The sequence below is a fragment of the Medicago truncatula genome, chromosome 5, assembly GCF_003473485.1.
Source record: "Medicago truncatula cultivar Jemalong A17 chromosome 5, MtrunA17r5.0-ANR, whole genome shotgun sequence".
NCBI lineage: Eukaryota > Viridiplantae > Streptophyta > Magnoliopsida > Fabales > Fabaceae > Medicago > Medicago truncatula.
The window spans coordinates 41410823-41434127 of record NC_053046.1 but is presented as its reverse complement, the minus strand read 5'-3'; the positions used below and the strand labels follow the sequence as shown (position 1 = coordinate 41434127).

The following is a 23305-nucleotide window of genomic DNA, read 5'->3' as shown; positions in this document are numbered from 1 at the left end:
AAAAATAAAAAAAAAATTTAAAAAAAAAAAATAGAGTAATAAATAATATAACATAAAAGAAACGTTAATACTTCATTGACATCCTGTGCGACATAGAGGATACACAACTTTAACATATGAAAGAACTAGAGCAGATCCTAACTCACAACTTTATATGCTTATTTACATTTTTAGACGTGTTAAACAATGTTTTAGATACTCTTTAGCATTTGTCAACTGGCAAAATGAGTGTCAGCTTCTATCTTGCCACTGGATTTAATATAGATAAATGGATATTATATATGAAAAATGTTTTAATAATGTACACAGCCGGCTTGTTTTTATTTGAAAACTCCAACTAAGGAATCAAAGAAAAGGACAGACCCTCTTATACAAGCATCAATAAAACACTCTCATGTGATCATATCAGGATATTCCAGAACCTGAAAAACAAAGTCTTGAACAATGATGGCTAGTGTTCTTCTTGTTGCCCTACTCTTACTCATTCCAATTCTCTTTCTGCTAAGAAGAACCAAACCATCCAAAAGGGTCCCTCCAGGTTCACTTGGAATTCCCATTATTGGTCAAAGCCTTGGCCTTCTTCGTGCTATGCGTGCCAATACAGCAGAAAAATGGATTGAAGACAGAATCAACAAGTATGGTCCTATTTCAAAGCTAAGCCTGTTTGGAACACCAACTGTTTTGATTCATGGACAGGCTGCGAATAAGTTTATATTCGCCAATGGCGGTGACGCTCTTGTTAATCAGCAAACACAGTCCATTAAGATGATATTAGGTGATAGGAACTTGCTTGAACTGAGTGGCAAAGATCATAGCAGAGTCAGAGGTGCACTTGTTCCATTCTTGAAGCCAGAGTCTTTGAAGCAATATGTTGGTAAAATTGATGAAGAAGTTAGGAGGCACATTCAGATACATTGGGAAGGGAAACAGCAGCTCAAGGTATGTTGTTACAAATCTTTAACAAAATCAAAACCAAATAAAAATACATGTTAGTGTTAACTTGTGGTAATCTATAGGATCGGATCCTCTCCAGTGAATGCACAATCTATGTGGTATCGACACGGGTGGTACCGGATTTTTCTAAAATGACCAAGTAAAAATATTCATTAGTATAAATGTACAATAAATTGTATGAGAAAATAGAATTTGATATAAACATGATCAAATTGTAGACAGAGATCTGATTCCGAGGGAAAATGACTTGATTTACTTGAATAGGAGATTAGTAGTATTAAGTGTCTTGATTGGTTAGACTAATTTATATGATTTCTGTACAAAATAAATACTTGATTACATATTCTTTTTGGGTTAAGCAAATGAAAACTGAAGTAGGAAAAAAAATTATACCACTATTTTTTTTCTGATAGGTATTGCCCCTAATGAAGACTCTCACTTTCAACATAATTTGTTCTCTATTGTTTGGTCTTGAGCGTGGAAAACAAAGAGATCAATTCATGAATCCCTTCCAATCAATGATTAAAGGAATGTGGTCGGTCCCGATTAATGCACCCTTCACACACTACAACCGCAGCCTCAAGGCAAGTGCAAGGATCCAAAACATGTTAAAGGAAATTGTGCACCAGAAGAAAGTTGAATACGAGAAAAATGGCGTCAATTCCCGCCAAGACTTAATCAGTAGCTTGCTTAGTATGGTTGAAGATGGAAAACAAGTTTTAACTGAGAATGAAATTATCCATAATGCTATGCTTGTCATGGTTGCAGGACATGATACATCATCTATTCTAATCACTTTCATTATCCGGCTCTTGGCAAATGAACCAGCTATATGTGCAGCTGTTCTTCAAGGTATGCATAGACTTGCGTGTGTGAATGTGTGTGTGTGTGAGTGATAGAGAGAGAGAGAGAGAGAGAGAGAGAAGAGGCCAGCTAGGATCCTCTTTTTCCATGCGGCCAACAGAAGGAAAAATGAGGGTGGGAGGATAGACAAGATAAAGGGAAAACGAAAAAATTATATAGATAGAGATCCTGGGAGATATGAAGAAGTTATTGGGGATGTAAAGGAGGCTGTATTGCAGAGGATCCAAATTTAGGAGAGACATACAAACAGATGTAGATGGTAACTCTACAGTCGAATCTTTGCATTTTCCCCAAACCTCTTGCAAAATCTCGACTGTCAGATTAGTCTAACAGTTGAGATTTGTCTAGAGGGGCTGCAAGCAACGATCGAAGTTCTAATTTTATTTTAATACTATCTTTATCTTTTGATTGGTTATACTTGTGCCTAATAAGCATGGTGTGCAAGAATTATTCAATTGAGAATACTTGTGATTCTTTTTCTTTAAAATTAAGGCAAAGAAATCTGTGTATTTGATTTTATGGTTGCAGAACAGGAAGAGATAGCTAAAGGCAAGCTCTTGGGAGAGACTCTAACATGGGAAGACCTTTCAAAGATGAAGTTTACTTGGAGAGTAGCAATGGAAACTCTCAGAAGGTTTTCTCCCATCTTTGGTGGATTCAGAAAAACTGCAACAGATATTGAATATGGTGGATATATTATACCCAAAGGGTGGCAGGTAAATGAAACTCTAGTGTATGTCATTGATGAACTTCTCAACATGCAATCTAATTAACATAAAACTTGTCTTTTTATAGATCTTTTGGGTTACATCAATGACTCACATGGACAACAACATTTTCCCAGAACCATCAAAGTTTGATCCAAGTAGATTTGAAAACCTAGCATCTACCCCACCCTATTGCTTTGTTCCATTTGGAGGGGGAGCAAGAATATGTCCAGGATATGAGTTTGCTAGGGTTGAAACTCTTGTGGCAATTCATTACCTTGTGACCAAGTTCAGTTGGAAGCTACTTTCAGAGAATTCTTTCAGCAGGGATCCAATGCCAACCCCAAGTCAAGGCTTACTGATCGAACTTTGCCCAAGGAAACTATCTTAGCTCTCATTATAGTTAAAATCTTATTAGGACTTGGAAGGGAAAAGTAATGCAAATTCAAATATGAAATCTTTAATAAGTCAGAATCGAACTCAATACTCTAGAATTTACAAAGGCTCACACACATCCCTCTAATGTAAATGCTCTATAAATGGGTAAGCATGTAATACTATAATACTATAATAATAAATGTGTACTGCAGAATTGGAGAACAACAAACGTGCAACTTTCACAAATCACGGTACAATAACTTTCATTTGAATGTTGATGGACTAAATATTTTGAAGACAAATAAAGATGTACCACTAGGAACATATATTGTATGATATACATCCATCTATTTACATAATCTTTAATCTAGCTAGAAATGTAATCCAAATTACATGAATCATCTAAGCTGTGATTGTGAGGATATATACAATGGTGAGTCTGTTGTACTTTTTTTATGAGATCAAATGGATACAAACAACATAAATTATTGATTTGGAATGTCATAAATAATTCCAAATCTATTGGAAGAAATAATCTTGTGAAGCAATCTGCCCATGAATAGAAGGAAAGAATTGTAGACTGCTACTAGCAATTCTTGGTTCTGGAGTACTTTGTGGGAAGAGATGGGCACCTTTCATTCATGTGGGGATATGGTTGCATGGTATTGTATCCAGGTAACTCCATTCGATACTTCCCTTTAATCTGACAATAAGGAAGCTTCACGGTGTCTCCATCGTTGCACCATGTTGGCAAGCGACTTGAATTATTCTCGAAAAAATTGAGAAGGTAGGCATCTTTTATCTGCACTTATTGCACAAAAACAAGGCCATAAGAACCAGGTCAAGAAAATTTTACAAAAAATAGTTCATTAACTTATGAAGTTACAAAAATAATATAGATTGTGAATTGATATCAGCCATGCTCAAACAATCTGATCTCATTTTGTTAATTTATTTAAGGATGAGATGAATAGTAGTCAACAGTATCGTTAGCACAAATGGCTCCGACTTAGTAATGGACAGCATCAAGAGTTAAAACACTATAACGAGCAAAACACATTTCCTGAACAAGTCCTGGAAGACACATATTTTAGTTGAGGTGTGAATTCATTCCTCAAACAACACAATAATGAAACTTCTGGATATGTCCTAAACTATTAACTTTTTAATTTTAACTACTGTAAGAGCTTTAGAGCACACAAAAGAAAATGTACAGCCAAGGTAACAAATTGTATATGCTCAATGGTTCCTATTAATTTAGTGCAGGGTGAAATTTTAAAATTATGACAATATTGCAATACAAAACATAGAAACCAGAATCTAGGACAAACTCACCGTAAATTCAGTCACTTGGATAGAACTAGCAATTGGATCAAACAATCCTGCTTCCTTGTACATTGCAAGTATAAAAGCAACACAAGAAGTCGACTTGCCATCACTGTAGGTCCAGTCATCCTGTTCTGGAATTGTCAGTAGTTCAGCAAAAGATGATCCACGCTTTTCAACTTCCACTAAAACTTCTGGAAGGTCAAGCCCCTGCAGAAAGAAGAAACACAGAAAGGCTATATTGTTTACTTAAGTTAATAGGGAAGTTCGAGATTATCACAAAGAAGTTACATGTAATAGATCAAAGAGCACAAAATATTATATTGCATATATGAGAGTTCCAAGTACTGATAGATTGCTAATCTATATAGTAGATCACATCACAGGCATCTTATGATTTATATTAGAAGGTTGAAGGTATTGGTTCAATTTATAGTCAAAAGCCAAAATAAATTAAATCATAATGACACACACACACATATTGGAGCACGAGACAAGTAAAGGTTGCAGCATACTTTAGTTCCAAGTCGTTTGTTCAAGGCTTCATTCCACATATTTGCAGCATATGCAGGTTGGAGTTGACTCCAAATTGTCATAACACATGCAACCTGAAAAGCGGCAGAGTAAATGCTAAGATTCGTAAAAAAAATAAAAAATAAGATATATGTATTGTGTGGCTTAAACATGCAAAAGACACAGAAATGAGAAGACAGAAAAGCAACATCGACAATAGTTGATACTTGATGCCACATATTTTAATATTATTTATTACTTTTTTTAAACTGAGAAAAAAAAATTCGATACAAATGGTCTTATTGGGTGGCAACACAAGCAATTATAAGTAAAACTGAAAGATCTTATACTGTAATTCAAAATTTTGAACTAATTTTTTAGAATTTCCAAACTTGCGTAGAAAGCTTATGTTGAATTTCTGCAAAATCGCGAGATCAAGACTATGGTTTATTGATTCTCGGTTTGGAACAATTCATAATATTTTTAGGACTTGGGAAAGGGAAGTAAAAAATTCTCAACCATAGAATTTAGAGAGCAAAGAACTCAAGATCGCTGCATCATATGGCACCACAGATTAACTGATTTTTTTTTTAAATGAACAGCTGATTAAATTCTTACCACATTAGCATCTAAGGGAGGTGGATAGTTCCCACTTAAAGTGTCTATCCAACTGAAAATCATGTTATGGTAACCATATGGTTGTCCATCCATACTTAGTGCATACTCCCACGCGGCCGTCTCATTAAACCTGGCACGCATGTCAGGGTGTAAAGGAAGCAGTGCAATATGGGGATTAGAATCATCTTTATTCAGTTCAAAGTCCCACCACTCGTCCCACGCTATCATAGCAATTATATCTTCTCCCTGCAAACAAAAGAGAGAGGAAGGAATGAAACACTATCAGACTCGAAATTATGCCGGAGAGTTTCACCAAGGTTGTTAGACACACGAATCTATGTAAACTTATGAAATCTCCATAGGCTCGACTCATGCACTTGCAAGAGTATACTTGGCGTGCAGTTAACATTCAAAATTCTAAGTAGTAAACAATTTTCCTAAGTGTGTTAAGATGTTAACTTAATTTTGATACCGAGAGTTGTAAACCTGCACAAATATGAGTTAACTCAAGAGTTTGATAATCACGGAGTTCAGAAATTACCATGCCATTTACCATCAATAGCTCAAAGTCAACAACCATGATGAATCATATGCCACGAAAGAAATCTAGATTATATTAAAATCAGTATTGCGATTCACAAATTTTAAATCACAATTTCAACTAAAACTGAGAAAATATATCTTACCTACTCTGATGCTGCAAGATTAAGGAAAGTTTACAGTAATGCTTTATAAACATAAATTTTTATCGGATTCAAGAAATGTTTGATTCTTGAAAGGATAATTATATAAGTATTATGAAATTAAGAAGAAATAACAATTTAATATATTATATCATGCTTGAACCAATAGACAAAATGCAAATTAAATAATTTACCTTTTCATTTTCATGTCCTGACTCCCCAACCCAAAGCTTTCCATCTGAATCTCTTAAGCAAACAGCAGTGTGACCGGCATAAGCTCCACTAACCCATTTTTCTAGAGTCTCAAAAGCACCCCAGCGACCTCGAATTTTTGAAACAGCAAGGAAATCTCCAGAGTGAATGTCATCAACACTGATATTTGTAACCCAAGGCTGAGAACGTGTTTCAAAAGAGGCTCCCATATGTTTCTCCATAAACCCAATATTGGACTTCTCACCCCATCCAGTATTGGTAAATAAAGGGAAGACCTCCCAAAGTGCTTGAAGGGTCCCCAACATTCCAGCTTTCATTAGGAAAATTGATAACCCGTGATTTTTCACCTGATTGCAAAAAGGGTAAGGATCCCTAAAAGAAAAAGGTGTGTTTCTACTTTCAACACTTTACTTTGTGATGGTGTAGTAAAGAAAAATGGTTACTTACATACTCGTACTCAGCTCTTCCATCCCATTCCTTGATCTCGAGTGTATGCTCCCGGGACAGAAAATAATAATCCCATGTTACACGATATGGGGTTGCAAAAATATAAATATCCATACATGTGTAACTATGAGCATTGCTAACCTAGATCAGAGCAAATAGATAATAATAACCAATCAGTTTCCTTTGAATCCAAATATCAATGTTTACAGAGGAGAGGGTAATAGTAATACAATAATAGAACTGCATAATGCATACAATAATACTGACTTATGCAAAACATTGAATGCCGTTCAATGTACAGTGAACTTGATCTCCTCTAATGAAATATAGTCTAGGGCTTTAATTGCCTTGCCCTTTGGCTGGTCTAACTAGGTTACCACCAAATTTAGGTTTCTGAACATTTCAAATTACAACGTGTTGGTCCAACCAAATCTACCAAACTACAACTCCGACTCATATCTTAACACACATACCAAACTACAACTCCTACACATATCTTAATCTAGATCTAATGGAAGATTATATTACGTGGATAAAATATATAATATAAGCTCTTTTCATATAAGCATATCCTATCACTCAGATAATTATGTTACACACACCAACTCCCCTAAGAATTTCTACTATCTATTATGTTACGTGGATAAAGTAAAAACTACAAATATATCATAAGTAAAGTAAAAACTACAAATATATCATGATTCATGAATATGACAAATTTCTGTTAACACTTCATGCCTTTCAGAGGATTAAGTCTTAACTATCTTTCAGACCGATAACAGCAGTAAACAAGTTTAATTAGTTCTTCATCTTCATGCTAATTAGTTTAATCAGTAAACAAAAACTTCAATACAACAAGTCTTAACATAAAATCTGATTCTGAATAACATAATATTATACAAAAACAACAGCGACCCAGATTTCAAAACTTTGAAATTAAGACAGAGAAACTAAAATCAAAGGAAAAAAATTAAGAAACAAAAGTTCAATACAACAAGTCCCAACATAAAATATAGACATATTTAACAAAAATAACAGCAACCCAGATTTCAAAACCATGAAATTAAGACAAAGAAGTAATAAAAAAAACGACCTTTAAGTGAAGGGTACCACCACCAAATTGGGAACCAGTTTTATTATGAAACTCCATCCAAGCTTGATTCTTGTAAAAGCAAGCACCTTTCCACTCAGGGGTGTTGTTAGGGGAAGAAGCAGCAGCAACGAAGACAGGGAGAATATCAACAGCGCTATGGAGGGAGTTGATGATTGGCCATGAAATTTGTTTGGGCATCAATGGAAGCAAGTCTCGTGGGTGAAATGGTGATTTGAAGGTAGAGAATTGAAGGCATGTGAGGAAGATGAGAAGCGTGGTTATTGCACATGCTGCTACCTTCGAAGAAGAAGCCATGGATGGAAGGGGAAGAAAGAGGAGTGGTAAAATGGAACTCTTTTTTTGAATGTTTTGGGTTTGTGCATAAATGGAGTCAACAACCTATAATTTATTTCTTTTCTTAGAATTATATTTTTTGTTGATTTTGTAATGACACGAGTTTCATTTTTAGTTTTAAAAAAGTTAGGTTTTATGGAGAAAAGGGAAATGCATTTTGAGTATAACTAATTTTATAAGTTAAATTTATATTTGGATTCACGCTTAGAGTAAGATATAATTGATTTTGAAGATGTTAAATTGATTTTAATATATTTAGATACACGTGGCTCTGTTGGCTACAATATTGATTCCAATTTAGCCAATGTTTAAAAACGTTGTGACATTTCCTTTAAATGTGCCTACTAAAAGCTACTACATATAGTTTTAGTTTTTTCATGGTGAAGATGCATGTGAAGGTGAGAATTGAGCTAAGATTTTAACTTTAGAGTATAAACGTCGTTAAAATGTATGTTATGTATTCAAACATAAATTAACACATATTTAGTTTTTTCATGGTGAAGATGCATGTGAATGTGAGAATTGAGCTAAGATTTTAACTTTAGAGTATAAACGTGATTTTTACGTTGAAATGTATTGTTATGTATCCAAACATAAATTAACACATATTTAATTTTTTCATGGTGAAGATGCATGTGAAGGTGAAAATTGAGCTAAGATTTTAACTTTAAAGTATAAACGTGATTTTTACGTTAAAATGTATTGTTATGTATTCAAACATAAATTAACACATATTTAACTATTTTTTAATTAAAATCAATTTTACAAATCAGTTCATTCAAAATTAATTTTTATCATAGCAAAATTAAATATGCACTCGGACATAGAGTATTTTTGAAGTTGTCTTTAGATTGTGATTTTAAAGTGGCATTGTTAATTATGTGGCAATATCACGAGTTCTAATTATTCTATATCAACAATATATCTTGCTTAAACTCTTTGTTTAAGCAAGCAACCAAAAATTGATGCATCGATCCACTAATGGTTTGTTGAGCTTAAAGGTGTGAATAGATTAGGATGAGCAAAACTTTGTAAGATGTAAGTATAACTTCTCAAAAAAATTAAGGTTCAAGCTTGGTATGTATAAATGGAGTCAACAACCTCTAATTTATTTCTTTTCTTATGTTGTTTTGGTAATAACACGAGTTTCATTTTTAGTTTTAAACAAAAATTAGGCTTTATGAAGAAAAGTGACATGCACTTTTGATTGAGTGTAAACTAGTTTTACAAATTTAAGGAGACTTTAGCTCTTTTTAGGTTATCTTTTAAATTGAAATGCAAAATGATTTTTAAGAGCATTATATAGAAAGCAAACACTTAAGATGACTACCATATGCATCCAATCATTTAAACATTTGAGAAGATTTTTTAAAAATAACATAACAATGATATACTGATAAAATATAATTTATTGTTTGCGTAAACAATATTTATATCATCTATACACGATATTCTAGTTAAATTGATTATACAGTGATACATAGCATTTATAACGGGATTTTTTTATCAGATTTAGATTCTCTCATATTTAAATTTAAAATGAGAGAATTATGTTCATCATTCTCAACATCAAAACTAATAGAGCTCACTTATATACTTTTTTTAAGTTGTAGAGGTAATTAAAATTTAATGTGTGCGATAATAATTTTGCACCACTACCAAGAGTAAATGCTACTTGACTACACTTTCATTCTCTTATGTTCCATTTCCTTTTCACTGGTCCTAGACATAAGGTGAGCAAAGATTAGACAAGAAATTACAAGTGTCTACAAAATGTTAGACTCTTTTTTCTTTTCTTGTTGTTGGAATAAAATATGTATGACAAAACAAGAATAGCATGCACACGTCCTCAGCATAATACAAATATGCAACAGAATATACTTTCCCCAAAGTCAACCACAAGTGAAGAAAGGATCCACATAATGGACCATCAACTTAACCTTACAATCAAACAACAGATATACATTTAGCAAAGATACGACATCTTGGAACCATATTTAGACAAAAACCTTTGATCTAATTATTATATTTAGTATATATTCAATCATTGTTGAGCTAGCATAATTTGGAGTATTACAGTGAGTTTGCCATAATTTGGAGTATTAAAGTTAATGTGGAGTATTATACTAGTGAGTTTGCCATAATTTTTTAAAAACCGCATTCCTAAGTCATATTAACTTTTGTAAAATTCTAATATTTTTATTCGATTATTCCTAAGTCCTAACGTTTGCTACTTCAACTTTCTCGCAACATTTGCATCTTTAAAGTTTAAATCTGAAAAGAATAACCAGTGCAAATGAATACGGTCTTATACATAATTAGAAACATTTATATCTATAAATCAGAGTGGCGCAGCGGAAGCGTGGTGGGCCCATAACCCACAGGTCCCTGGATCGAAACCAGGCTCTGATAAAAATGCTTTTTTTATTTTCCTGTTTTTGTTGTATTTTCTGAAAAAACTTAGCTACCGTTGATTAATATATTTTCAGAATTCAAATGAATTCTATACTATATCTTATACTTCTACTAAATCACAAATCAAATTCAAACATTTCACTATCACTTTCATTTTTAAATGATATTAACTCTGTTGAAAATGTTTTATTTTAACTGTGCTGGTTGTTTTTGCTTTTCTGAACTAATTTTTTATGTTTTTTCATAAAAGTTCACTCAATTAAGTGTTCCAAAATGCTTGTTTAGTTTGATGAATAAATGGATTCCAATATTATTTGCCTAAGTTATGCATAAACTCGTCAAATTAATAAGAAAGCATGTTTTTCTTGATGTCATTGTACAGAGTAACTGAATTTTGGTTCCTTGATCATGATTCATGACAGCAACCGAAAGTAAACAAATAGCACAACCAGATGACAAAGTTCAGAGAGGCTGAAACATCATAAGCAAAGAGTAAAATTATTGGAGCAGAGTCTTAAGTAATTATTGAAGTAAAAATTTAATTTTTACATGTTTGGTTGTTCTCGAGTAAAATTGATTGTCTCCATAATATATTTTAACTTGACGCTTTGATGTGTAGTTTACAAGTCTAAACATGATTTTCGCACATAAAGTTATGTTCAATTCTCATTTACATATATATATATATATGGGATTTGCTAGAACACACCCACTAGTTTTTATGTGGGAGTGTTTTAGCAAACTACACCTTAAAGTGTATTTAACTACTTTTTAGTTATAACTTGCTAAAACATAAGTGGGTGTATCCTAGCAAATGCCTATAGGAGTTGCTAACATACAATTTTATAAAATCAACAACAACAATGAAGTTTTATTCCACTAAGTATGGTTAGTTACGTGAATCCAACAGCGTCGTGATGAAAATTAATTTATTAAAAATCAACTTTTGTAACCATAGAACCAAATTCGTACCAAGTGACTGTTTGTTTATGGAGTGAAACCTAATGTCTAACGCTCATCACAGTTGAAACAAATTGTAGCTTGTGAAAATCATGATCAAATATGCATTTGGAAGCAGCTTTAGTCTTTGAAAAAGCTAAATCAAACATAAGCTAAAACTTAGATTAGCCTTCTACAAAGGATGAAATAATAGAAAATAATCCATAATCATTATTCACATTTTAAATATCGTGCTTTTTTTGTATATATCTACCAAGTTAACAATTAAAACAACAAGTACACTAGCCACTCAATCACAAAAAAGAACAACACTGATCAGTGGTCACCACATAACAAGGTGCCCATACCCATATAAGAACTCAATTTAGTTCACCAGTAAATTTTAGAATAAAGCTGAATACAAACATGCTAAGTTTCACAGTCACAATCATCCTTTTCTGCACTTTCCTTGCTCAAAACTATAATCACATAAATCAAAATTTTAAATTTTCAAGCAAGAATTCTATCCAATAGAAGAAAAGATAATTGTCATGATTTAATTTATGCTATAATAAAGATGACACTAAAGTCTAGTGCTTTTACATGATACATAACAACAGACTTTCCAACTCCTGAAACTTAACAGAATCACAAAAATCATCATTCCATCAAACTCACTAGGCTACTTTACAAATGTCTTCATATTCCACGGCTTTAAGCACCCTACCATCATAGGCACCTTTCTCTATCTGCACCTTAGCACAAAAACGATCTGTATCCACCCCCAGCAGCCTAGCAAGTGATCCGCGATAAGCCCCGTTGACTATTTTTACACGGCCCCCAACCTGTGGTATCACAGTTTCAAGCTCTTCCTGATCAACTCTAAGCACATGCTTGCTTTCTAGCATTTCTATTTCCCCTACATACTTGTCAATCACTTTTTTCACAACACCCTTTTGCTTGTAGTACCCCTTCTCAGCCAAGACTTTGCTCATAACCTTAACAACAATTCCCTCATGCAACCAATAATCCTTCCTGTTGTTTTTTTCTTTTATTCTCTCTTCCTCCCTGATCATTTCTTCCAAAGCTGATTTTCCACCACCACTTTCTTTCCTCTTCAAATTGTTCTTGGGATTCCTTTCCTCATATTTCTCTTCATCAACCTCATCAAACACTATCCTTGATGCATCACCTGTTTCCTTGGTCACAGGTTTAGCTGATGATCCAAGAGAAAATCCTATCTTAGTTCCATCTTCTACATTTAGTTCCTTTGTGGTCTGTACCTGTGAAGAAGGCTGATCAGACTCGGGATTAGACTGCTGCATCATCTGCTCAGCCCTTTCAATCTGTTTCTGAATCTCCTTCTCTTGCTTTTCTTCATCTACCAAATCTGCCTTGATTCTCTTATTCTTCATCTTCTCCTTGAAAAGAGTTTCTGAATCTCTATCTATATATGTAATGAACCATCCCTTGGGCGTTTCTTCAACCTTACACTTTCCAGTTCGACCCAAATACTTAACAAACTCGGTAAGTGTAGCCCACTCTGTGGAGTTCATATGAACATGGTTTCTATCATTTATGTATTCATTATAAACTACAGTTGCAGCCACGCGGCTGAATCGATGGCTGCGCTTCATGTGCTCAAGAAAAGTTGTCTCAAACTCTTCGGTATAGCCCTCAATTATGCGGGTTGGGTTTTGACCAAATATTTGCATTTGACGCTGGTGCCCTTCACTCATGCAGTGGCATTTGAAACCATTCTCATCACGACACTGCTTCTGGCACATCTGACAATACCACCGAAGCTTCTGCAGTCCTTTTGCTTTAATTCGATTGGCAATTGCCTTAGGTGTGAGAAAGTCGTTTTTCCCCATTGGCAATCTGGATAAACTGTTTCAGATCAAACAAAATGATGTTAGTAATCCTGTCTGACACTTCCTTCTTAAGACAGCTGAAATTATGTTTGTCTCAAATAAATAAAAAAGACAATATCGTCAAAAAAAAAAATACGGCATTGTAACAACAGCTAAAATTCTTAATGCTTTAGAACTTGAAGCAATAGTATTTTGAAGCAAGGATCCAAGCTAACACTGTGATCAATAAGATACTGGCATATAATTATGACAAGCAGATCATTGATCAACGTAAACATTTACTTGTGCACATGAATGCTAATTAAAACTTGAGATATGATTCTCACTCCAACAATCATAAATTCAGAACAAGAAAAGTAAGAAGCCCAAATACTTGACACAATACAGATACGAGAAAATTTTAAAATTCAAAATACGATACGGCTGCAAGGATACTTTAATAAAAAAAAAAAATTTATAATAAAATATACAAATGCACAATATGTAAACAGAACTAAAATTGATAATGATAATAAATTAACGTTCACATTACTCAAAATGAGCAAAACAAGTGACAATTACATATCTTAAGTCCAAATAGGACATCATCAGTAAATTTGCAGTGAAGATGAAACAGAGTTAATAAACAAAATTAATCTGAGGGTTCTAAATTACAAATTAGAAGCAAGCCTTGTTCTAAGTTACAGTTACAGTAAATTTGCAGTGAAGAGCTACAAAAAGTTCTATTTCACAAATAAACCAACACAAGACATTGACACACACCAATACATCTGAACCAATCATTTCATTTAGGAAAACTATGAATCTACTATTGAAAAAAAGTAGTAATCTAAACTAAAAACCAAAAAAAATAGACAAAGTATGGCTAACAGAGATGAGAAAGAGAGCGGCGTTGACTGAGGAGAGGGTTATGTGGAAAGGATGAAGAAAAGAAAACCTATGAATCTGCTACTAAGATGAAAGGCACAAATTTCCTCTTAAAAGGACAAGACCCTTTTCCTCTCCTCTCCCCTTCCTCTCCTCTCTTCAATTTTTTATTATTCACTTACATACACTTTGATAATCTACTCTCTCTAACTACTGGAGGCTACTATTGCTAACATGTTCAAAATTAACTATTGCTCCATTTGTTAAAGGCATTCCAGTTGATCTTTGATTCGACGTTAAAAGTGTATTGATTTTTTTCCCAATAACCAAATACTTTTGTCTATAAAATACCACATATTTCATTGAACTCACAAATCTATTTTCTTCCCGATGAGTTCTAGTCTCAATAAGAATAACAAAAACCTCACAATATGAAAGGCACAAATTTCCTCTAAAAAGGACAACATGCCTTTTCTTCTCTTCTCATTAATTATTTACTTAAAAACATACATTGTGATACCCTAACCTCTCTAACCACTTGAATCTACTAAATTACGAACTAATTGGGTGGGGTTACCTAACATGTTTTTGTTGCCCCTGCAGCAAAACTGAAATTTATGATAGTCAAATGCAGAGAAAAAGGAAGTACCAAAGTAGGAAGTGATAGAGACAATTAGAAGAATCTAGCAACATCAATAACAAAAAAAACTATGAAGATCGACAACCAAAAGCAATTTTTTATTTTTATTTTTGAAAAAGTCTAAATTTATCAAGCACACTCAAACCCAAGCACAACGAAATACATGTAAATGGGAGACCCTTCCCTCATTCAGATATCAGACACGCTAAAAATCGAAATCTCCATAATTGAATAGTTCCAATAAGCTATAGCAGGAGCAAGAGAGATGAATCAGAACCCTAGCACTAAATCCTAATAGATTGTTTTCTCCCAGTTAAACAATCCAATAATTACAAATAAAACATTGTTATTTCATTATAATTTCTTGATTCGAAGTTGAAATTATAAGGAATCGAGAAAACATGGTTGTGCTAAGGTAATCGAAAGTGGAATATAAATTCCGTTGATATTGAGGAAGCAAAATTCACAAATTAGGAGATGCAGTAACAAGTAAAATCCGAAATGGAAAAATGAGAACGGAGAAAGAAAACAAACGAGAGAGAGAGAGAGAGAGAGAGAGAGAGAACAGACCTGAACAGCAAAACCCTAGGATTGCTTCTGGTTTGATGATAGATCGGAGCAAGAAGATTCTGATTTCTACAATTCGCAAAGTGTTTTCAGATTTTTTAGAAAAGAAAAAAAAAAACACTTTTCAAAATGATAAAAGTGATTTTTTTATTTTTATTTTTACCATTTGTTTAAGAATTTTAAAAAATTATTTTATAAAAAAAAATTGACTTTAAAAAGAAGGTAACACGTGAAAAAGTTAGAAATCTTTTTTTAAAAAAAATATATGATTTTTTTTGAAGGAAAAAAGATAATTTTTTATTTTTTTAAATCCATAAATATTAATCTCCAGACTTTTTTTTTATCACTAGTTTTTTTTAAAACATTGAAACAAACACACCGATGAACCCCATGTTTTAGATTTCCATATTCATAAGCTTCGATGAATTTTGGCTTATGGAAGTCAATAAATAGGGATGACAACCCGTTTAGTTTGTGTACTTGCACTATATATGAAACTACAATTTAACCACTTTTTGTCGTGCCTTGATAATGTTTTCAAGAGGGATATTTATAGCCATTTGTGAACTTGTATTCTCGTGACTTAAGTCTCAAGCAACTTGGGCCTTAAGTCATTTTACAGTGCGGTAGATGCTTCTAGAAACCTATTGAGGCGGCGCCCCTAGGGGAACGCGCCTAGACTTCAAAAGCCCTTCTAGAGGGTGCCTAAGCCTTTATGGAGGGCATATGTATCCTTAGGGATAGGTTGACAGTCCACATCCCCCAAAACATGAGTCTTGAGACAAGGCGAAGTGATGAATCTATAAGGTCGATGGTTCGTATAATTTATTTTATAGTGCTCTAGATGCTTCTAGAAGCCTGTTTAGGCGGCGCCCTTGAGGGAACGCGCCTAGGTTTCAGGAGCTCTACTGGAGAGCTCCTGAGCCTTTTCTGTAGATTATCTGTGTTGGAACAAAATATGTTTTACAATAAACCTTAATGAGTTTTGATGATAACAAGGTATAAAAAATTGTCAATTGGATATTGCTAATATTTGTTCAAGTGTACAGGACCATAGACAAAGTTAATCAATTTAATAGGTCTTGGAAGAACAAAAGAGAGCAAAGGAATCAACAAGAAGAGAAACCTAGAAGCATCTGAAGAAATCTGCCTCTGAAGTTGAAAGTGCGTCTGAAGCCAAAATGCATCTGATGACGTCATCAGAAGCAAATCTATCAGAAGCAAGACCTTCAGAAGCTAATTGTTCAGAAGCTATATAAACACCAGAAACTGAAGTTGATCAGGAGATTCAATCTGAAGTTTCAAACAGCTGTCTATTGGATTCAACCTCGTCTAAGAAAGCGAAAGACTAAAGGGAAGGTGCCAACGTTCGTTTGAAAAGCATTGGGTGATTGTCCTTCATTGAGAGCTGACAAAGTACAAGTGTACAACCACTACCTCCATGACTCTGCTTGTGTCTACGCTACAAGACAAGATAACAGCTCTGCCTGCAGAAATGTTCCTTCAAGATAGGAATGGATTTGAACGTGATCCTTCATAGGACAACATCCAAATCAGGCAAAAGACCATTGGTATTTGATCAAGGTTTCTCAACGACTCTTTTGACGTGCTTAAAGATCTCAACGTCTCTCTACACATCTCTATATAAAGGAGTGAAGACTTGAAGATCAGTAGAGACAAGACAACAAGTTAAAAGCGCCAAAACTCTGCCAAATTTGTTTCACACAAAGCACTTTGAATTTCTGTGTTCATTTGATATATCTTAGAAATTCTTAAGTCTAGAGAGTCTTTCATTTGCATTATATTGTGAACACCACTGATTGTATATCAAGTGTTCAAACTCAAACAATTTTCTGTGTAATTCTGTTTGAATAGAAGTCTCTTGCTTTAGTGCTTGAGCATAGGAAGTCTCTTGCTTTAGTGCTTGAGCAAAGGGAGTCTCTTGCCTGCGTGCTTGAGCATTTGTGAAGTCTCATACTAGGTGTAGTATTGAGCAGTTGTAATCTGTGTGATTATTACTTAGTGGAAATCTCCTTGGAAGTGCAAGGGGGACTGGACTACTTCTAGTTTGTGGAAGGAACCAGTATAATTGCTTGTGTCTTTCTTTCTTCTCTCTTCTCTGTTTTTACTCCGCTGCGTATCCGATTCTGAACAACACATCAGAAACAATTTAATTGCATCTGAAGTATTATTACATCAGAAGCACTCTTAAACAGCTTCTGAAGTGATATCAGAAGAAGATTCATTTTTGAGAAAAAGAAAACACAATTCAACCCCCCCTTCTTGTGTTTTTTCTCACCTTCAATCTGTGCCCTTAGGGATAGATTGACGGTCCACAGTCCCCCAAGCACGAGTCTTGGAACAAGGCGAAGTGATGGACTTGACTTAAGGGCAGGAACACTTCTATCTTTCTACTGGCGAGCTCATTCTCTTCAAGGGGGATCCACAGGCGAGGTCTTTTTATCTCGACGTGATTCAATGGTCCAGATTTGACGACCTTTCGTTTGTGTTGACCCGTCGAAATCGTGGCGTTTTATGCCACGTGCCACCAATCACTGTCGAGGCTAGCGGGATTCCTGAGGCGACATTAATGCTAGGTTATAAAAGGGGTTTGTGGTTAGCAGACCATATTTAAGAAGGCTAGCTAATCATATAAGGCTTTCAGAACTTATGCCTAAGAAGTAAGTCTTTGAGACTTTGACAGACCAGATTTATGCCTTATAAAAGATAGCTTGACGTAGCTCATTTCCACCCCTAATTCCAATGTATCATTTTAATTGAGTTTACTGACAATCTGTCAAAGAAAAAGGAGAGTTTATTGACATTAAAAGGTTTAAAGCCGAAAAATATTATTAATATAGGTAAAATTAGGTACGCCCCTTAATGAAACAAAACATAATTGAGGTAGATGGGAAGGATCCAACGTTAAAAATGGTCCATGAAAAATTAATAGTTGTCATTATTTACTATTATGAATCCATAAAAGAGTTCTCCTTCTGTTAGCTGGCATGATAAATTGGAACCTAAGAAAAACCACCTAAAATCCTATATTGAGGAAACAACTTTATATAATGACACAATTAGGATGTTTGACAAAGTCATAATTTCTTTTCCTAACTATGGCCTTTGAAGAACAATGAAACATTGCCAATGTGGCAAAAATTCTTTCAAGCCAAAATTCATAGGATCAATTTTGTTTTTATGATGGGCAAAGGTTTGAATTGAAAACATCTAGAATTGATTTTGAATTATAAGCTCCTTATGTGTCCAAAGGTTACATTGTTTTGAAAAGGTGATGCAAGAACTTTGTAATTTTATAAATGTGGTTTTGGTCAGATCAAATATTTAGGGGGTGGAAAATGAGCTTTTTTGCATGTTGTAAGTCACAAGAGAAGAACACCAAGAACACATTGAAGAAAAGCATTAAGGACTATCATAACATTTGTTCTAAATCTGGTAAGTTTTTTACCCTTCAATGTTAATCTTCCACATTGTCCCAATTATTTAATTACTTTTTTCAATTGCAAGGTTCTGAATTTCTGGTTTCACATCAAATATTGTATTCATTTTTTTATTTTTTTTTGCAAAGGGTATTGATTTTCATGTTAAAGAGGTTCAATTTAATGTCTCATGTCTAGATATTATTGTTGTTTTCTTTATGAAATGTTAGCACATCAATGTTGTTTTCTTTAATTGTAAAAATTTATATTGTAGATGGTGGCAAACGGAAGTACATAGCAGAGGAAGAAAACACAAGAAATGGAAAAGGAAATATTACCTCTAAGATATTTTCTTACCATGAGCTATGTGTTGCAACTAAGAATTTTCATATCAACAATATGATTGGTGAAGGAGGCTTTGGGAGAGTATACAAAGGGCGCATTAAAAGCATAAATAATAAGGTATAATATTACTTATGCTAGGAGTTATTTGAATATTATGCTAACAAAGTTATTCAATTTGTAAGCAATGTTTTAAAAATTGAACCAAATTGAACATCAAACCGGCAAGACTTCTGGATCATATTTCAACCGTCTTAAACGGTTTGGTTTGAATGGGGATAAAACTTTGATCAAAGTGCCAATTCAAGGTTCAACCGGTTAAACCGTCTTGTTCAATTTTTAAAACGCATATAGTAAGCGAACTTGTCAATGTTGTGTTACTTATACTATATGCAGGTTGTTGCTGTTAAGAAACTTAACAAGGATGGATTTCAAGGAAGCAGGGAATTTCTTGCAGAGGTTATGATTTTGAGTTTCTTGCACCACTCTAACCTTGTCAATTTGGTAGGGTATTGTGCAGAAGGTGATCAAAGGATTTTGGTATATGAATATATGGCGAATGGTTCGTTAGAAGATCACCTTTTTGGTAAGAAAATGCACATCTTGCACAATGTCTTCTTGCCTGAAAATCTAAAATCAACCAATTCCAGTATGAAAATTGTATAGTACAACTACGGCCACAAAATAAAGCACATTTTATAGCTTCTTAAATTTCTCATAGCTGTTTTGTTTACCTTTACATTTGTGTGACAACCAAATCATACATGAAATTTAAAAATAAAAAAATCTGTAACATCAAAATAAATTGAAAAATGAAGGTCTATATCCTTCCCAGTATAATCACATGCAAAGATTGCACCATAAAATGTTCCCTTTCCAATAAAAGTTGTTAAATGATTTTCAGAGTTACCTCCGGGCAAAAAGCCTTTGGATTGGCACACTAGAATGAAAATTGCAGAAGGTGCGGCGAAAGGACTTGAATACTTACACGCAGAAGCAAAGCCACCGGTGATATATCGTGATTTCAAAGCATCAAACATACTCTTGGATGAAAATTTCAATCCAAAACTCTCTGATTTTGGACTTGCAAAGCTTGGTCCAACTGGAGATAAAACACACGTGTCCACTAGGGTGATGGGAACTTATGGCTATTGTGCACCTGAGTATGCCTCAACAGGTCAATTGACTACAAGGTCAGATGTTTATAGCTTTGGAGTGGTGTTTCTAGAGATGATTACTGGGAGAAGAGTACTTGATTCTTCAAGATCGCCTGAAGAAGAAAACTTGGTCATTTGGGTATGTCATGTCACTCTTTTGTGTGCATATATTTTCTCTAACATAAACTATAATGTTTTACAAGTCAATCAAGGTTAACAACTCGCTAAGGGAACAAATAAGTGCATGTTTGAATTTGCGGTGAGTTGGCCAAACCGCGATTCCGCAAAAACTATTTTTTGGAGCTTCAACAAAACTAAGGTGTCACCATGATTTTGCGAGATTCACAGTAATTCTAAACACGCACTTAAAGAATAAAAATTAGAAATTATATCTTAAAAGTGGTGTATTTAATTATTGAAAGTTAAAAATTGACCTTTTCAATATAATATTTTTGTTTGGTTCTTTGTATAAAAAAAAAAAATCTTATATTTGGTTCCTAAGATGCACCTTAAGACACTTGATCGCACAACCACAGACGTCACGAGTCATTGACATTCATAACATTTTTTGTTTTCAGGCACTACCACTACTCAAAAACAAAAGAAAATATACATCAATGGTTGATCCATTGCTAAAAGGGAACTATCCAATGAGGGGTCTATTCCAAGCACTAGCAATTGCAGCAATGTGTCTATTGGAGGATGCTAATGCTCGACCTTTGATTGGTGATGTAGTTACAGCTCTTGAAGTTTTAGCAATGAGGCATGTACAAGTGGGTAAACAAAAACATACAAAAGAAACTTCTATTGAGAAAGGAGAATGCAGTTGACAAATGAATTTCATAGAATAGTGGTCTTTCTTAGAGGGATAGTGAATATGAAAAGGCAAATGTTAAGTTTTGTGATGTATTTTACTACATTTTGTTGTGTTGCCAATAGTGTGTCATTTGAAGATCAAAACCATTACTATATTTTTCTATGTTCAATGTTTACTCTTTTTATTAGTAGTATATTAGATTAGATTTTGATGATAAAAATATGATTTCTATCTAGTTTATAATTTTACTCACTAAGTTCTTCAATAAAACTTGTTACAATAGACTCACGGCTTGTAACAAAACGGGAAAAAAAAGTTCACACTGTCTAAAACAACAAAAAAAACATTTATTTTCAATTTTTTAACTTCAACCATTGAATTCTTATTTATATTGTCGCTCTAACATAATGAAAAGTATGTTTATCTCGTTCTCCTTTTTTTTTTATTTTTTTATTTGAAGCCCTCTCTTATGATACACCTTTATAGTTCATCAATAATAAATGAGAAATTATATTTGTACAACCACTTTGTGACAACTTTTTGACAACTTTCTCTCTCATACTCACATTATCCTCTTATTCTCTCTCTTTCTTTTTCTCTCTCCATTGTTTTTATCCAATGAAAAGACAAAGAAAAAAGTTGTCACCAAAAATTGTATGAAATGGTTGTTCAAATATCACTACTCATAATAAATTGATAGTGCAATTTACAAATTCAAACAATTTGTGGGTTCATAGTTCAATGATTACAAAATCCAAATCAAATCGATGAACTTATTCAATTTATAGATTGAAAAATGTAAACCGATGATTCGTAGGTGTGAATACTAAAATGAGTTACAAATTTATAGATCATGCTAACCAATATTTCCAAAATATTAGTTAAACAAACAAAAATGACAATTTTTACATTAAAATGATAAGTTGTTTTAAGAGACATATTCTTAAAAAATATATAATTTTTATTATATAGTAAAAACATTTTATTTATAAAATTAATAATATTATTTTAAACTATAACATATGAGTTCGAAATATCTTTGCAGTACACAATTATTAAAGAAATATCAAAAACAAAAATTCTATTTTTTGGAGGTGTAAAGTAAAAATCATGTATTTGTGATTTTTCTTTTACCTTAAAACAAATGGGTCGACAATATAATTGTATATTTACATTTTTGTAGGGGATAATTGTATATTTACATGGCAACTACTATATTGTTGTTTTCTCAAAAAAAAAAAAAAAAAAAAAACTACTATATTGTTGTGAATTCGTTGTAAAAAACCACACCAATAAAAATTTGATGCGTGGAGTAAATTAATACCAAGTAATCAAATCAAGAGGGTAGCAAATAATCCAAACAAAAGGAATGAACAACAAGAGATAAAAGGAAGAAAGAGAACACAATAATTTGTTTACCTAGTTCGGTCTAATGATGACCTAGTATGGGGGGGAGAGAGCAGCTCTCCGTTCCACTATAATGATATGAGTTTCTTTACAAAGAGATATTGAGTTACAAGAATCAGTCTTCAAACATAATTCTACCCAAGTTCCAGCCTCTTCCCGTGATCAAGAGACTCAATCCTAATAATACTTTGTTCAAGGTGAATCAAAACAATCTCAACCCTAGTGTTGTTGCCAAGAGAAATTCTCTATAAACCCTAGTTTGTATGTTGGCTTCTAAACCTTGTTTTTCTACACACTTTATCATCTGATACAAGGCTTATATTTATAGTGAAAGTAATCCTTTAAAAAATTGAAACAAATTTTCACTGAAAACACGTTTTTATTTTATCCTCAATCGTACCATCGTGCCACGTTGCGATTTCATCGTGGCACGATTTTTCCTGTGACTGCTTCAGAATCTTGCTTCAACAATCGTGGCACGTTGCTTCTCCATCGTGGCACGATTCTCCAGATTTCTGATTTTAAGTTAACTCTCACAATTCTCCACCTTGACTTCAAATCAGTGATGATGCCAATATAACCATCAATCACTTTGCTGCTCTCTCCAACCTTCATCTATGCTTCAATGAAGTTAATCAAGTCCAAGCAATGCTTGAACCTTGATCTTGGTAATGATTTGGTGAACATGTC

At 33.6% G+C, this 23305-nt stretch overlaps 4 protein-coding genes and 1 non-coding gene across 6 annotated transcripts; 3 read left to right on the top strand and 2 right to left on the bottom strand.

Annotated features, from left to right (window-relative positions):
• Positions 1 to 346: 346 nt before the first annotated feature.
• LOC11427332 (cytochrome P450 716B1) lies at positions 347 to 3128 on the top strand. The gene is made up of 4 exons (XM_003617442.4): positions 347 to 939; positions 1368 to 1806; positions 2347 to 2534; positions 2614 to 3128. The coding sequence occupies exons 1-4, from the start codon at positions 445 to 447 to the stop codon at positions 2914 to 2916; spliced, it is 1425 nt and encodes a 474-aa protein (XP_003617490.2). The 5' UTR covers positions 347 to 444; the 3' UTR covers positions 2917 to 3128.
• Positions 3129 to 3140: 12 nt separating this feature from the next.
• Positions 3141 to 8199, bottom strand: LOC11419666 (uncharacterized). The gene is made up of 7 exons (XM_003617441.4): positions 7797 to 8199; positions 6704 to 6844; positions 6238 to 6603; positions 5361 to 5606; positions 4745 to 4837; positions 4239 to 4439; positions 3141 to 3705 (listed from the first exon to the last, which is right to left on the bottom strand). Exons 1-7 carry the CDS (start codon positions 8109 to 8111, stop codon positions 3490 to 3492), a joined length of 1578 nt encoding a protein of 525 aa, XP_003617489.1. The 5' UTR covers positions 8112 to 8199; the 3' UTR covers positions 3141 to 3489.
• Positions 8200 to 10490: 2291 nt separating this feature from the next.
• TRNAM-CAU (transfer RNA methionine (anticodon CAU)) lies at positions 10491 to 10562 on the top strand. The gene has a single exon. It is a non-coding gene; the product is annotated as a tRNA-Met (tRNA).
• Positions 10563 to 11919: 1357 nt separating this feature from the next.
• Positions 11920 to 15581, bottom strand: LOC11436625 (KIN17-like protein). Its single transcript, XM_003617440.4, has 2 exons — positions 15456 to 15581; positions 11920 to 13394 (listed from the first exon to the last, which is right to left on the bottom strand). The coding sequence occupies exon 2, from the start codon at positions 13376 to 13378 to the stop codon at positions 12182 to 12184; it is 1197 nt and encodes a 398-aa protein (XP_003617488.1). The 5' UTR covers positions 13379 to 13394; positions 15456 to 15581; the 3' UTR covers positions 11920 to 12181.
• Positions 15582 to 18457: 2876 nt separating this feature from the next.
• LOC11437067 (probable serine/threonine-protein kinase PBL23) lies at positions 18458 to 21403 on the top strand. 2 transcript variants are annotated; one of them, XM_024784006.2, is made up of 6 exons: positions 18458 to 18666; positions 18789 to 18908; positions 19167 to 19354; positions 19631 to 19820; positions 20139 to 20530; positions 20970 to 21403. In XM_024784006.2, the coding sequence occupies exons 1-6, from the start codon at positions 18603 to 18605 to the stop codon at positions 21219 to 21221; spliced, it is 1206 nt and encodes a 401-aa protein (XP_024639774.1). In that variant the 5' UTR covers positions 18458 to 18602; the 3' UTR covers positions 21222 to 21403. The 2 variants fall into 2 exon arrangements, with proteins under 2 accessions (XP_024639774.1, XP_003617487.2); XM_003617439.3 differs by having other exon boundaries at positions 18463 to 18908.
• The last annotated feature ends 1902 nt before the right edge of the window (positions 21404 to 23305 follow it).